This window comes from Microtus pennsylvanicus, chromosome 1 (genome assembly GCF_037038515.1).
Source record: "Microtus pennsylvanicus isolate mMicPen1 chromosome 1, mMicPen1.hap1, whole genome shotgun sequence".
NCBI lineage: Eukaryota > Metazoa > Chordata > Mammalia > Rodentia > Cricetidae > Microtus > Microtus pennsylvanicus.
Genome location: NC_134579.1, coordinates 57,229,852 through 57,246,318, shown reverse-complemented (window position 1 = coordinate 57,246,318; position 16,467 = coordinate 57,229,852). Strand labels below are relative to the sequence as shown.

Sequence of the window (16,467 nt, the reverse complement as noted above, 5' to 3'; positions counted from 1 at the left end):
AGGGGGAAGGGGAGAAGGGAGACCAGCCTCTGGGGACTGGAGTGGCAGAAGAGAAGAGAGGGAGAAAGACAGACAGACAGACAGACAGACAGACAGACAGACAGAGAAAGAGGGAGAGATAGGAGGTGGGCAGGGCGAATGTGCACGGGAGGTGCTCTTAGTGGCTACAGCTAAGGACGTATACTCCAAAATCAGGGCAGCACAGATGCCAGAATACTAACAGCAGGTACCGATGATGTCACGTTTGTTTCTATAACCGTGCAAACATCCTAGCATTCTCTCTGCTTACGTGCCCTGATGTTCCTGTGTACTCTTACTTCAAAAAAAAAAAAAAGTGTGTACAGAAGATTAAGATGGATCCAGAAGGTCTAGTTTAAAGTTCCCATTTCTCCTCCCAGTTACAAGCACACACCCCACGTCCTTTCTGATTCAAAGGATCAGTGTTCTCATCTGTTGATGTGGGCCCATATTTCGATATGGCACAAAAGCCATTAGCCCGGTCGGAGCTGACCACATAGCTCTGCAGACAAGCTGTCTCTGCCCTTAACAAAGGCCAGGATGCCTGCTCCTAGCTTCTTTTGTTAAGATGTGGATTACCTGAGAAGAGATGTTTGACTGAAGCTGATGACTTAAGAGTTCAGATATTTGGTGCTTCCTTTCTTTTGTAATTTGGAAGGATGTCTTATAGAGATGCTAATTCAGGGCCTACCTGACTGCTAGATGCGGATGTGACTTGAGCCCAGGCACTAGTTTGCCTAGGTGATGGCGTAATGTGTTTTTCCCCTTCCCCGCTCAATTTGGTGTGGGTATATAAAATGTTTGGAGAATAAACGGCAATCGTGCCATTTCCATGATGACGGTGTAAGCTGTGTCAGTTCTTTTCCTCGCGACTCCGTTCCAGCCGGTTTGAGGAATTAGGGAATTTATGTTGGACCCTCACGGGCCACGACAGTTGAATGGAAAGAAAATTACCTAAGTCACTCTGAGATATCATTAAGTAATTTGCTCCTTTTCTTCCTCTACGGTCCCTCCCAAAATAATCTGTCACCTCATGCATTCAGTCAGTACATCAAAGCCGGTGAATATTCCTATAATTAAAAACCCAGACCACCTCCTTTGCTTCATATGAAAACATCAAACCACGAACACTTCTTGTGAGCAGTTAAGATGAATGTTTCAAAATAACTTCACCCTTCTTGCCTCATCTGCAAGGAGCACAGTGACTTTCCTGCCTGAACTCTGATCTTGTTGAGTCCCATTAGGGACTGGGAGGCTCCCAGCACTATTATCCCACCCTGTTCCCACCTGATCTGCCACAGTCTGTTGTAGAATATTTGTTTTGTTTAAGTACGTAAATATATGTTCATTGTATTTGTTTAATAATGTAAAGAGGAGTTGCTGTTTTACCTTGCCTGCCTAAGGCACCTGCTTGGTCTAATAAAATTCTGAACAGCCAATAGCAAGGGAGGAGGTATAGACAGCACTTCTGAGCAGGGAGAGCAAGTGAGAAGAGGAATTTAGTCTGGGGAGGGGGTGAGAAAGAAAAAGGAAAGGCAGGGAGACACCAGGGACCAGACAGACAGACATAGAAGAAGCAGAAAAGTAGGACATACAGAGTGAAAGAAAGGTTTAAAAAAAAACCCTGAGGCAAAACATAGATGAATAGAAACAGGTTAAATTAAGATAAAAGAGCTAGTGAGACAATCTTAAGCTAAGGCCAAGCATTCATAATTAATAATAAGTCTCGGTGTCTTTATTTGGGAGCTGATTGGTGACCCAAAGAAAATGGCAACTACAAGACCCCACAAATCCTATTTCTTTACTTTTGTCCATCACGTTCTTTCTCTGTCCCATGATCTGGTTAGGAGTCTCAGTGGCTTCCTACCCGGTCTCTCTGTCAACTGACTCTCTGTAGTAACCCTTCAAACAACCTTTAAGAGTTCAAAATTGGGCCAGAGACTCAGCAGGTGAAGGCCCTTCCCCCCAAGCCTGACAGAGGTCAATCCTGGCAGCCCACAAAGCAGAAAGAGAGAACTGACTCCTACAGAAGTTCCATAGTTCCTCCCTTGTTCTCACTCTCACAGTTTATTAATTAATAAATAAATAAATAATAAATAAATAAATGTGAATTTTTAAGACCAAGCTTTTAAGCCAGCTCCTTTGTCTTATCCCCTTACAACCCTGAAGTTTCCCGTCACCCACAGAGCCAAATCCAAGCCTCTTAAAACTCTCCCCTCCTCCCGTCTGACCTGTCATTTCTAGCATATCCCTCTACTACACCGGCCTAAACCATACCCTACAAACACAGTTTGTGTTGTTCCCTGCATCTGCCTGTCCAACCTCGCCTTTTTTGCCAACTCACATTTACCCCTTTAGACTCAAGCCAGACAGCGCATCACCTGTCTAATCTACAAGCTCTAAGTATTCATTGAAGCATATTTCCTAGACTTTCAAGTTAAAACTAAAGTCCCACTTGTAAGCAACACATTTTAGTGTAACATCACAAAATTCTGTTATTAAGTTAATAACCCCTTGTATATATTTCTTGCTTTAGTTGCTGATCCACTATTGTGGACACAATTTGAAATACACGGGGATGATACAAATATGAATACATGATTCTTTTCTTTGTGGAAGTCTTTTGGATCAATAACAACTGGAATGGGAGCTCCATAACACAGGGGAAAACATGCTTTGAGAGTTTTGTTTTGTTTTTGCAGTGCTGCTAATCAAACACAGGGCCTTGCACAGGATACCACGCTCTGTGCTGCTGAACAATATTTATATCCAAAAATATAAATTTTGGGAAAAAATAGTTCTGGATTACAAATGATTTTGTAATAAAGGGCAAGCAATGTATTTATTGTCTTTATTTACAAAATGAATAACACCTTGCAAGGTTGCTGTCCGTTAGCTATAAAATATGGGCGGTAAGGTTGCTGTCCGTTAGCTATAAAATATGGGCGGCATGGATGATGCATCTATTTTCATAATTTCTAAAATGAAGCAGTTATAAATATGACAGGGAAAAGGCAGACACCGTGTCTTCACTTGAACTGTGACACACCATGGCAAATAGATGAGTTCATTTTAAACACATAAAAAATTTGCACGTCTGCAAAATGTTTATGACCCTATAAAATCTGTCTTTGGTCCACCCATGTTTAGTAAACTATCCGCCTACCCAACTTTCTCCCACGTAATGAGATCACCACTGTAAAACCAAATGTTAAAAGAATATGGTACATCTTCTTTACTAGAAATAAAATTTAAAAATGAAAAAACGTGATGATTCATCTTGTTTCTTTTAGATACACTCTTATTTCATAAGGATCAAACAAAAATAACTCAGAGCTATTTGTTTAATAATAATTTTTCAGACCTACTTAAACAACTGGTTTTAGCTATTCATCCAACAATTATTTTCAGTATGTAATACTTGCAGCCAGTACTTGAAAATGATATTCATAAACTTCAAAGATTGCAGGGAGTAGAAAAATACATGAGGCTATTACTTTTATAATTTTATTTCAACAAATATCCATTAAATAATTTCTATAATTTCTGATAATAAAACATAGCAAACATGGCTGGCAAGATGGCTCAACAGGTAAAATCATGTGTCCTGCAAACCAGATGACCTGATTTGGATCCTTGGAGCCTATGATAGCTAATCTTGGTTGTCAAGTTAGTTATGTCTAGAATTAATTAAAACCCATACAGCTGGACAAACCTGTGAGGGATTTTTCTTGTTTAGAAAAACTTCAGTTAGGAAGACTGACCTTAAATCCAGCTCATTTGAGGTCAGAAAATCCATCCTAACTCTGAGCCACACCCTCTGGTAATGGCCCATATAAGAGGACATGGAAGAAGGAAGGGCCTGGTTTCTTGCCTGTTTCCCCTCACTCTTGCTGGCAAGCTTATCTGTCCTGCTGCTGAAGCATTCTTTCACTGGTTTTAGAAACTCTTTCTTTGAGATTCTAACATAGAGACCAGCTGTAACATCCAGCCTCATGTTGAACAATTACGGGATTTTTGAACTTACTGGTGGCAGAGAACCATTGTTGGATTAGCCAGACCGCAGGCTGTAAATCACTCTAGGAATCCTCTTTTAATATATAGATCCATTCTAGAAGATCTGCTCCTCTAGAGAACCCTGACTAATACAGAACTCATGTTTGAAAAGCCACGTACAGTGGTCTGCCTCTGTAACCCCAAGATTCCTAAGGTGGGATGGGAGAAACAGAAGAATCAGTCGGGAGTTCATTTATTTTGTGCAGGAGCAAAAAATTAAAAGAGAGACCTTGCATCAAAAACAAGGTGGAAGGAGAAAACTGGCTTCCAAGCTCTGCCCTCTGTATGTCTGCCATGGCACACGTGTGTATATATGCATGCACGTCCACATACATACACACAAATAAAAACAAATTGAACTAAAACCACATTCATACTTCGCTACATGTGCTAAATAAACTATATCCTCTAACTTAGAATGACTAGGATCCATTCTGAATGAACATATAAAGCAATTTGGCAATAAAGTTTAACTCACACAGTCCTTATCTTTGAATTTTTGCATAACATTATTTTGATACATTTACATCTATAAACAAGGCTGCGGCTGTTTCTGCATTAACAGTGTTCATTATGAAAGGCGAGACCTAGGGATATAAGACTAAGCTATACCCTAGGGCAGCTCACTCGGAAACCTTAAACCATGTTATCTTCTCTTCCTTTAGCCATGTACAACGATGCCTACAACAATTTAACAATTTCTCTCTTCCTTGCGACACTTACCTTCGTGATTAAGCTTCTATGTTCCATAGACTGACTGAACTGTGTGCCCATTTCAAATACACTTGTGGTTCCAGCCTCACACAAGTCCATCCAGTAACGATATTCCTCATGCCCAGGAAGTCGATCCCAAAACGTCCTGAAGGCTTCCCAGATGGCTTCCTGGCACACTGGAAAGTAGAGAGAGATGTGTAGAAAAGGATAACATGTTCTGTGGCTCTCATGATGATCATGGGACAACTCACTCCCCTTTCTCTGAAACACTTTTGGCCATAATATCTTTTCTGGAGGGTCATGAGGATGGCATTCAGCTAAAAACATCCTGTTCAAACTTTTCAGTTCTGAAAAAAAAATGGTACTCCCCAACTATTCCTTTATAAGGGGCATTAACTCACCTCTTAATGAACATGTTCCTTGTTTATTTTTTATTTCATGTTTATGTCTTATGAAAATGAAAGTTAGATTTAATATACTGTGTTAATCTGATGAGGGTCTCTGTCCCTCATCAGAGCAACGGACTGAGTTCCCAAAGTCCAGTTGAAGAGCAGAAGGAGGGAGAAGATGAGCAAGGAAGTCAGGACCGCGAGGGGTTGGTTCACCCACTGAGACAGTGTGCCTGATCTAATGGTAGCTCACCAAATCCAGCTGTACTGGGACTGAATGAGCATGGGATCAAACTGGACTCTCTGAATGTGGCTGACAATGGGGGCTGACTGAGAAGCCATTGATAAAGGCACTGGGATTTGTTTCTATTGCATATACTGGCTTTTGGGGACCCTAGTCTATTTGGATGCAAAGCTTCCTAGGCCTGGATGTAGGGGGGAGGGCCTTGGACTTCCCACAGGGCAGGATTCCCTGCCCTCTCTTAAGGAGGGAGGGGGAGGGAGGAGGAGGAGGAGGGGGGAGCAAGAGAGGAATGGGAGGGGAGGAAATGTAAATTTTTTAATGGAAAAAAATTAAAAATATATACTGTGTTGAATCTGTTTTATTAATAGACACTGCAATTTTAAGCTCCTGTTTTTAAACTGAAGTCATGACTTCTCAGCTTTTCAAAAGATGATGCTTTTGGACACTGCAGTAAAAAGACGCCTGATGACTTAAAGCCGGAAGAGGTGGATGACTTCAAGAAAACTGCGTCCCAACACAACATGCAGATGCACATATGAACACATGGCTGTAATAACATGTATAAGACATGCACAAGCCAGACAAAACCCCAGCACAGAGAGGGAGATCAGACAAAGTCCTGCTTCTAGCTCAGAGCTATTGGCATTCATTTGCTGGTGTGAGGGGAAGTCAGTTTTCTTCAATAGAGTGCCATTTGGTATACCAACCTCATTCCAGGACAGGCCTCATAGCCAGGAGTAGTGAACTTGAGGGGTTTTGGTTTGGGTTTTCTTAAGAGAGAAGGAACATGAGATAGGGTAAATTGAGAGTTGGGGGGATTGGGGAGAAGCTGAGGAGGAATAATACGGTCAAAGTACATTTAATGAAGTTTTCAAAGAATACAAGCTTTTGAAAAATAAAAGAGAGAAAATGACATTTAAAAGAGCCAGGAGGTTTTTGGGTAAAATGCAGAAATGCAAATGAATGTGATCTATTCTTTGGAAAACTTATTGGACATTTTTAAAGGAGCATTTGGAACTCCTCAGGGCTTGTAGGTTGAGGGCACACTGAAGCCGGGGAGAAAATGTTCACTTTGAGTAGTCACTCTCCAGCAAACACAACTCATGCTTGAAAATGGGAGATAATAGTCATTCATTTTTATACAGAAAAAGAAACAAATCCAGTTCAGGTGCACTCCTTGGCATCCACGCAAGCAAAGAAAAAAAATATGATTGCGCAAAAACTTGTATGAACATGTTTGAAATGGCTTTATTTACACTTGCCAAAGCCTGGAGGTCATAAAGACAGCCTTCAGTAGAAGAATGGAAAATAAACTCTGGCAAATCCACACAATGGAATATTATTCAATTATTATTTCAAAATGAGATTTCAAAGCACTAAAATTATGCACACTGCCAAATCAACAAAACCAATCTGTATGAGCCCAATAAAATTTGTGGAACGGCAAAAGTATGGGGACCGTGAAAAGATGAGTGTTCCTCAGGGGTTGGGAAGGAGGGCAATGAATAGGTGGAGTTGTTCTGAAGAACGCTGTAATCGTTGGTAAACATCATCATACCTTCACCAAAACCCAATGAATACACACCACAGTGAACTCCAGTGTAAGCTATGATTTGTTAATAATGTGCCAATGTTGGACTATCGATTGTAGCAAATGTACTGTATTAATATGAGATGTTAATGCTAGGCAGTTTAAGGAACTTTGCACTAACTTTATGGACATCATGCTCAATTTTTCTCTGAACCTATAACTACTCTGAAAACTTCATTGGTTTTAGAAACACATTAAGTAAAAATTATATCCAGGAGGTTTGAGATAGCTCAGCTGTTAATAGCAGTGGCTGGCTGCTCTTGCAAAAGAATGTAATTCAGTTCCCAGCACCCATATGGTACCCACAGTCACACTTAACTACAGTTGCAGGGAATCCAGTGCCTTTTTCTGGTCTCCAAGGGCACTAGACACATGTTGTCCATACAGGCAAAAAGAACCCCTCATACATATAGGATAAAAATAAACATTTTCTAAAAAGATTACTTGCTGCTCCTAGAGGCCCTGAGTACTATTCCCAGCACCCATATCTGGCAGCTCATAACTGCCTGGAACTCCAGCTTTATGGGGTTAAACACCTTCTCCTAGCCACTGCATGCACCCACACACATGGCATGCACTCACACAAATACACACACATATAAATTTTTAAAAATTATATAATATTTGTAAAACTTTGCTGTGTGAAAATAAAAACTAATTAAACGTACTGGCCAACCATCCCAGAGCATAAAATCTGAAGGGCCATTAATATATCTGTTACTTTTGCATCACTGTGAGCACTGCACACTTAAAGGAGAAAAGATTGACACTGGGTCAATATTTCAGAGTTTCAGACCTCATGGGTGGCAGCATGGTGGTATGAACATAGACATCGCCACAGTATGAACATACATTGTTCAATGCCTATGCAGCTTTATTCAAAGTAAAAATTAAAACAATCTAAGTACTTACTGATATAAAATGAAGGAGAAATTGGCCATACAGTTAAGTCAGAAGAAAATTTGTTATCTTAAGTTAATATTTTGTGTCTAGAATCTATTGAAATGCAATACCCAGAGATTTATGTCCAGCATCAGAAACCATAAAACTATGCAAATCTACTTTCAATTCAGATGGGCCAAAGTCACTTTAAAGACAACTGTTGACAGTCTCTGGGAATGTTCCTGAGCCACACAACAGATGAAGACATGAGAAAATCCAACAAAAGTGGATAAGGAAAGTGAGTCAGCTGCTGTAGACAACAAGGAAAGGACAGAGCAGGCATCTAACCAGGAGAGAAGAAAAGCTTCCTTCACCTGCAGACAAGAGCTGTGTGCACAAGTCCTAAGGAAGCCACTTTAAGATGCTCTGAACTAGTAAGTAATTACAACTAGGTTTCAGAATACAATACTGTATTATAATTTAAAAATTATATAATATTTGTAAAACTTTTGGTCATGGTGTTTATGACAGCAATAGAGACCAAGCTAGGAGCTTCTTTTGTTAGATTTTGTTGTTGTGTGTGTGTGAATAGTTGTTTGATGTGTAATCTATGTCCCACGTGGATCTTACTACACATTTAATATAATCCTATCAGAATAATGGTTGACGTCTTTGTGTATATTAATGAGTTAATAGTAAAATTCATTTTTACTATAAGGATCCCAGCACCCGGGAAGCAGAGAGGCAGGCAGACCTCTGTGAGTTCAAAATTAGCCTGGTCTACAAGAGCTAGTTCCAGGACAGGCTCCAAAGCTACACAGAAACCCTGTCTTGGAAAAAAATACAAAATATAAGCAATACGTTCCTCCCACTCAATCAGCAATACTGTTGCTTTCTTAGGATCATCAAAGGCCCTACAAGTCTTAGTCAGTGTTTACTAAGACCCTTTGAAGATATTACTATTATTAATGTCACTCCCATTTCAATGGTAACAAAATAGAAGTTTGCTGCGCTTAATGGCTTGTGACAGTCATCCCAGTACCTGGGACACTGTGCCAGGAGGATTGTCACAAGTTCAAGGCCATCCTGAGGCACATGATGAGTTTCAGGTCAGCCTGAGATAAAAAGTGAGACATTTAAAAGTATTTTTGAGAAACAGTATAATTCTCCTGGAGGTTGGAAAGACGGCTCAGTGATTAAGAGTATTTACTGGTCTTGAAGAGGAGCCAGTTTTGGTTTTCAGCACTAACACAGTGGCTCACCACTGTTTGTAATTCCAGTTCCAGGGAATCTGATGTCCTCCTTTGACCTTCATGAGCATCTGTCACAAACATGGTACACATACTTACATGAACAAAACACTCAAACCCTGTGTGTGTGTGTGTGTGTGTGTGTGTGTGTGTGTGTGTGTGTGTGTGTGTGTTTGAAAAGAAAAGAATAACTTTCTTGGAGACACAGAGCCAGCAAACCTACAGATCAAATATCATATGGGTCCCACTAACACTAGAATAATCATTTGTTGTTCAGCTGAAATTCAAGTTTTAACCGACTGCCCTACATTTCTATTTCCTAACCTGGCAGTGCTATACATACTTCATGAAAGAGTTATGGAGGGCTTCAGCCCATCCTACATTACTCCTGCAAAGAAGCTTTAAGCAACTAGAACCACACCCAGCTTTTGAGTTCCCATACCCTCCATGGCCACCGGGAAGATGTCGACTTGTTCTTCCTAGTAGGTACGGATGGCTCGTCTGCGTGCTTCCTGCAGATGTACCTCGCTTCTTCGAGCTGTCTTTGCAGAACCCCGGTGATTCTGGGAAGCTGTGCCTTCATTTCATATCGTTCTAATTTACGGAGTTCTACCTGCCTCTGCCTCCTGACTTCTGGGATTAAAGTCATGTACCTCTTGGCCCAGCTCAGCTATTTGATTTCTTGCTTGAAGTTCTGAGTTCTTTATATATTTTAGATCTAAATTCTTTGTTACCTATCTATATGTAACTAGCTAATGTTTGTTCCATTCTGTAGATTCTTTACTTGAATAAAAAATTCCTTGGTATCTGCATATCTTATTCTTTGTGCCTTGTCAGTCGTGGGTCTCTGTGTTACCCACATATACTGCAGATAGAAGCTTGTCAGATGAGGGCTGAGAGATGGTATCTAGCTCTTAGTATCAAGGTGAGCCATCAGAAGTGGTCAACCACTGTGCCCATGGAGTAGCATGATAGTAATAGGTTCTCCCTGGGGCCTATAATGTGTCCGGCCATAGCTTAACCTTCTAATGGTGCCAAGTATGGATTTCATCTTGTGGTGTGAGATTTAAAGTCCATTAGAAAGTGATTGGCTAGGCCAGCCTGGTCTACAGAGCAAGATCCAGAACAGCCAGGGCTATGAAGGGAAACCCTGTCTCCAAACAAACAAAAAACAAGGAAACAAAAAGTAGTTGATTGCTCCCATGATGTTCATGCCACTACTGCACCAGTGGGGATGTCTGGGAACAGAGTTCCCACAGCAGGCTAGTGTAGGAAGTCTGTCGCATGGTGGCTAAGACTGATGATTCCTGTTTCTTCCGATAGTGTGCATAGCACCGTCCAGCACTATGAAAGCTGGATAGGAAGGGATGAAGAGTCCAGGTGGTACCAGCTTGATTCTGCCATGTTCTATGATTCAGTCGTGTGGTGTCTTCAGTAATAGGTGTGACCGTGGAGTCTGGAGGATAACCACGAGCAATGGCAATGCCAGCAGTGATTGCTTAGCCTAAAGGAACAGATGTATTGCAAAACTCCAAGGCTCAGGGATCATTATGGAAAAGGGGCCGAAGCCAGAGGTGGTAAAATGACTACAGGAGACGTTGGCAGAGCAGGGCAGCTGCACATGGGAGCTCACAGTGGTTGTGGCAGCATGCAGAAAACCTGTGCAGGCCCAAACCAGACCAAATGCCAGCATGGAATGTGTGCACCTCCTGTGTGCCTGGTGCCCAGGGAAACCAGAAGAGGGCACCAGATCTCCTGGGAATAGAGTTACAGTTGGTTGGGACCCACCACCTAGTGCTGTAAATCACTATGGTCCTTTGGAAGAGCAATCTGCACTCTTAACACTGGGCCTTATCCCCAGTCCTTCCCCAGTTTTCAAAAGCATAAGAGGTAAAATATATTTTTATACTATGATCATAATAACAACCACAGTGTAATGCCATAGTTTAACTTACTTTTCTGAGGTCCCTGTTCTTTCTTTTTTTTTAATCATTTCTTTTATTTATTGAGAGGGCAATATAATTATCATTTCCCCCTTCTTCCCTCTCCTCCCTCCAAATACTTCCATATTTCCATATACCCTTCCTTGCTCTCTTTAATTCAAGTTCATAGCCTTTTTTTTCATTAGTTGTTGTTACACACATACACAGAGGGGGGGGGGAGGGAGGGGAAGAGAGAGATGTATGTGTATATTCCTAAATACATAAGTACAATTGTTTAGTATGTATAATGTTACTTGTATGTATATTTTCAGGGTTCCTTTTCAATAACCCAAATCACAGCACCTGTATTTTTGAATTCATTATTTTAAGGATGTTTCATTTTTCTTTTTGTTGACCTCTTATTTTTAGCAGTACTTCATGACTTTATAAAAATGAGAGCAAAATAATCACAAAACAGAAGTAGATTCCTTAATGGTTGGCCCTTCCTCTTTACTGTGGAATGAACAGCTGAGACAGCTGGATATTCTGAGCCATTTAAAGTTAAAATCCAGGCAGTGTAAATCACCTTGATACATGACCCACTGCCGTTCTCTGGTCCTTCATGTCCTCAGTCACTTTGCAAGTTCACTTCCAACCTAGGGTCCTACACAATACTTCTAGGTCTACGATTCCCTTTTAACAAATGAAAGAAAAGCCAGGCCAAGAGTGGTGGTGCACACCTTTACTCCCAGCACTTGAGAGGCAGAACAGGCGGGTCTCTGAGTCTAGCCTGGTCTACAAAGTAAGATCCAGAACAGTCAGGGCTGTTACTCAGAGAAAAAAACTCCATCGTGTTAAAAAAAAAAAAAGAAAAAGGAAGAGAAGAGCCTTTTCCTGAGTAAATAACCTCAAATACAATCAAGACTAGCATATTCACAGGGGCTGCTAAAACACTGTGCCATGTTATATTAACATAAAACACTACATATATGATATGTTTTCACTGCCATTAAATTTTTATTTTTTTAAAAACTGTAGTGTAGAAGAGAATGTCGAGGGACAGAAAGCTAAGATAATGAAGTAGCAGCTGAGGAAGACAATTGTACAAACTGGTGTCGGGGGGAAATAGTGAGTGCTCAATAAACAAACGGATGAATGTTTAATAGGGCAGGCCTGATGTTTGCAATCATTTCATAATCAACCTCTACATTTAGCTTAGTAAGATCACATTCATATAATAGCACTTTTTATTGGCTGTTGAACACATAAAAAGCAAAATTTGATAAATCCTTCAAATGTCTAAGGCATATGGACAATGTCCAATTAAGCAACGTTAGCAAGTGTAAGAAACATAGTGTGAATTCACATGGCAGAAGATATGAATCCAGGATCATATTGCCTAATCAATGAGACAAAAGCCAGGTGAGACCCCTGAGAGAAGAGTCATCTCTGGCATGTCCAAAGTACACAGTCAAGAAGCCCGTTATAGGGGGCTGGAGAGATGGCTCAGAGGGTAAGAGCATTGCCTGCTCTTCCAAAGGTCCTGAGTTCAATTCCCAGCAACCATATGGTGGCTCACAACCATCTGTAATGGGGTCTGGTGCCCTCTTCTGGCCTGCACGCCTACATGGAAGGAATGCTGTATACATAATAAATAAATAAATATTAAAAAAAGAAGCCCATTATATATTCATCTATAAAATAAGTAGGAAAGCACGGGAGTCTTTGTTTCTAAATATGTGCTGTGGGTATATGTAGGTAAATTACCACAATGAAAAATAAAAAAATTATATTTAATATATCCAGTAACACAGTAGTGCTTTCAAATATACTAAAAAAAATTTAGATATTTTTTATTACAATAATTTACACTTTTCTCTCAATTTATATCAACATGATTAAGTCCTTTTCTCACTAATATTTGGTTCATTATCACCTTCTTACTATAAAAGCGCACAACAGATGTAATGGTTGAATGTCATGGAGTCCAAGGGTTTGGCTATCTGCTTACCTCGGGCTTTAAAATACTTCACGTGGTTGGCCACCGCCTCTGCAGCGCTTTCATTGGGGCAAACTTTGACCCCATTTGGGAACAGAATCGATCTCCGCCTTCTAAGCAGCCACCTGCTCTCTGCCTCTGTGGGCTCTAAAAGCTGCCTGTTCCTGGGAGGCAGGGAAGGGTCAATGGACTTCTCAGGCAAGAGCAGGGAGACTGCACGCGTGGGTTCTTGCATCACTTCTGCAGAAAAGATGGTCTGTTACTGCAGAGAAAGGCCTGGGAGCAGAACCCGGGGCTTCCCGGGAAGGAGAGGCAAGACAAAAGGCACAAATAGAGACAAGCAGACATCTGCTTCAGTTAAACCTTTAAGACAATGCTCGAAACACATGCATGCACATCGAAGGAAGACGGACTCAAGCTTCTTCCCATCTAGCTAGTAATCCTTTAATTCAAGATTGTTTTTAAATTTAAGTACACACCAAATTTCAACGCAAGGGTGTAAGGTTTGAACTAGGAATTATTACCCAAATCATGGGAGATGATTTCTAAATCTAAAGCAGTTCAATAAAGCAATGGTAAAGATTAATAGTCATATTGTCCAACAGCAACAATGTCAAATATTACTATTTTGACTATATTAAAGGTCCCCAAGAAAACAAGTATTAGCTTTGAATTACCTGAGAATGATACAAGATTTCCTCCTGCCAAAAAAAATAGCAAAATACCCAGAGAAATCTTCCCTAAAAGAAGAAACATAATCATTTAGGCCAAAACCAAAGAAATGAGACGACAAAATGAGCACCCGGAGTTTGGAGGTTTCCACTAACAAATGTTCACAAGAAAAAGGCTCGCAGTTAAAAGTTTATGTCTGAGAGTGAGCAACCACTCTAAAACCATTGTCAATTGACATAAGTTTAAAAAAATAAAATAATAGAATAAAACTCGTCCTTTCAGAGAAGCTCTGGCTTCTCTTCTGACTTAATAGGGACACTGTGGAAACAGGGAGGTAAGCTAATTAGGACAGATGGGAAGAGAGAATTCTAATCTAGCCACCTAAGCGCCTTAGTAAGCCCCGCCTCCCTCAACAAGCCCTGCATTTGCAGTGTGCTTCACGGGCCCCTTTCCTCCCAAGGCTCTGACTCCATGCTCAGGCATGGTAGACTTACATGTTCTCTGTGTTTTCCTAAGTCAGAGACCTGTAAGCCACAAATGCTCATTTTCCTGCATAGGAGAAAATCCTTTGTAACCACTTCCTTTGCCTTCTTCCTTGTGCATCGTCAAGAATAATAAAAGGGGGCCCATGGGGGAGCTGCCGAGAGAATTAACAGATCAACTCATTTCACCCACACAGCGTGACTTAAAATACCGCCTGGCAAATATTGAGCATACAGCATAAACTATGTTAAAAATAACTGTTGCCAAATTTTCTATCAAACATGAAGTCCCTGCCATCTGAGACGGTAGTGGCATTGCAGTGGAAGAGTTCACCGTGACAGAAACAGGCAGAAAGACAACTTTTTTCGAAGCATTATGGAAAAGCCAGAACGAGCAAAATAGCAGGGAGAAAGTATCTACCAAGAATAGATACTTTAGGGGCTGTTTTTATGGGGTTCTGTGGACAGTGAGGTGTTTCCATGGCCTTGTGCCCTAGAACAACTGTCGTCAAGTTGGTTAGAGCTGACTACTTCTGATGGAAGTTTTTCTTAGTGGCCTTCCCATTGTGCCCTGAGGAAATAACAGCATATTCTTGGGATAAAAGAGTTCAACAGAGCCTAGATCGGCATTCGCAGGATATTCATCAAAGCATGAAGAACTCTTAGTCGACAAATGGTGTCTTCCACCAAATGGAATCATATAGAATTCTTTACTAGTAAAGATTTTCATCTACCTAAGCAAATAGAAAGCAAAGTTAACAAAAAAAATCCCTGTGGGAATTTGGGGTTACTAGTTTTAAAAAATTAATTTAGTTTTACATATTCTGGTGAAATTTTTGAAAAAAAAATACTATCTAAAGCACGTGTCCGTTAGAATCCTTAACGGTGTCACTGTCAATGTTCTCATGGCACGGGAAGAGCTTATCAATTATGTGACAGCCTCAAATAAATATTTCCGGCCCTTCTAAGAAGCTGGATTGCACAGTGATACCTGTAAAATATTAGTAGGGCTAAGAAACGTGAACACTTGAATCAAAGGGGAGAAGTTATGTCTTAAATATTTGTTGATGATTGCGAACACAGGAACACATCTCAGTTAACAAATACTGGTGGGAATTATTGTTTTTGTTATCCTACTCCAAAGAATGAAAAGCTCCTGAGAACCAAGGCAGTCTGGAAAACACTGCTGTACTTAAACTGAGAAAAACCTCCTCAAATGCAGAATGTTTCCAGCATTCGACGGCCTTGTAGTCCATGTGTACGTGGGATAAACATAATCAAATTTTTATACAAATTTCTAGGAACAGAAGGATGAATTATTCTGTATGATTATTCTTTGAGAGTAAGTGTTACAAACGGCGTTTTAGAAACAGGAGTAGCAATGTAAGTGTTACTAGGAAATGAGTAATCACCAGAATACTAGCATGAATGGGGACAGACCCCTGAGCAGTTGGTGGCTGGCTGCTGGGGGAAATGTCACTCTCCTTTGGGGTATGGCCACTAGTCGACTGTCAATGCCCCAGTAGAAGGCCCCCATATCCATGCTGACATGGGAAACACTAAATTAGACCAGGGAGCTATCAATCAACAACAACAACATAAAAAGAGGTCATGAAGCGAGATGAGAGGGAGGGTACTGGGGTGTTAGGAAGAGATGAAGTGTTTGCTTTCAAAAGAGGAAAGAGTTCATTTGTGTGTGTGTGTGTGTGTGTGTGTGTGTGTGTGTGTGTGTGTGTGTGTGTGTGTATTGGTGCGAGAAGTCCTTCTGTATGTGTTGCTTTTATTGGTTAATGAATAAAGAAGCTGCTTTCAGCCAATGGCTAGATAGAGTACAGCCAGGCTGAAAGAGATATAGAGAGAGTAGGCAAAGTTAGGGAGAAGCCATGGAGCCACCAGGTGGAACCTTAGCATGAGGTTTGTGGCCTACCAGCAAGGCTCCAGCTGTTGGCTCACCTCTTTCTCCTCTGGGAGCTCCATGGCTTCTGACTCCGCCTATTTTCAGTTTAATTTTCCCACCTTGCTCTACTCTGCCCTATCACAAGCCAAAGCAGCTTATTTCTTCATTAACCAATAAAAGCAACACATATACAGAAAGACCTCCCACACCAGGGTGTGTAGTAATATGGGCGGCAGGGCTGTGTCCCCGCCACCCGGCTGCCTGCCCGGCTAGCTTTACCCGAAATAATTACACAGACACTGTATTCATTTAAACACTGCTTTGGCCCATTCCTATCTAGCCTCTTCTAGG

At 40.9% G+C, this 16,467-nt stretch overlaps 1 protein-coding gene across 1 annotated transcript in view; it reads right to left on the bottom strand.

Moving 5' to 3' along the window:
* The window catches only part of Impg2 (interphotoreceptor matrix proteoglycan 2), a 68,644-nt gene extending 54,817 nt beyond the window's left edge, over positions 1–13,827 (bottom strand). The window contains exons 1-3 of the mRNA XM_075954401.1: positions 13,743–13,827; positions 13,078–13,305; positions 4,798–4,964 (exon numbers count right to left, since the gene is read on the bottom strand). Coding sequence (XP_075810516.1) covers positions 4,798–4,964; positions 13,078–13,305; positions 13,743–13,827 — 480 coding nt within the window. The remainder of the gene's footprint in view (positions 1–4,797; positions 4,965–13,077; positions 13,306–13,742) is intronic.
* Between the last annotated feature and the right edge of the window lie 2,640 nt (positions 13,828–16,467).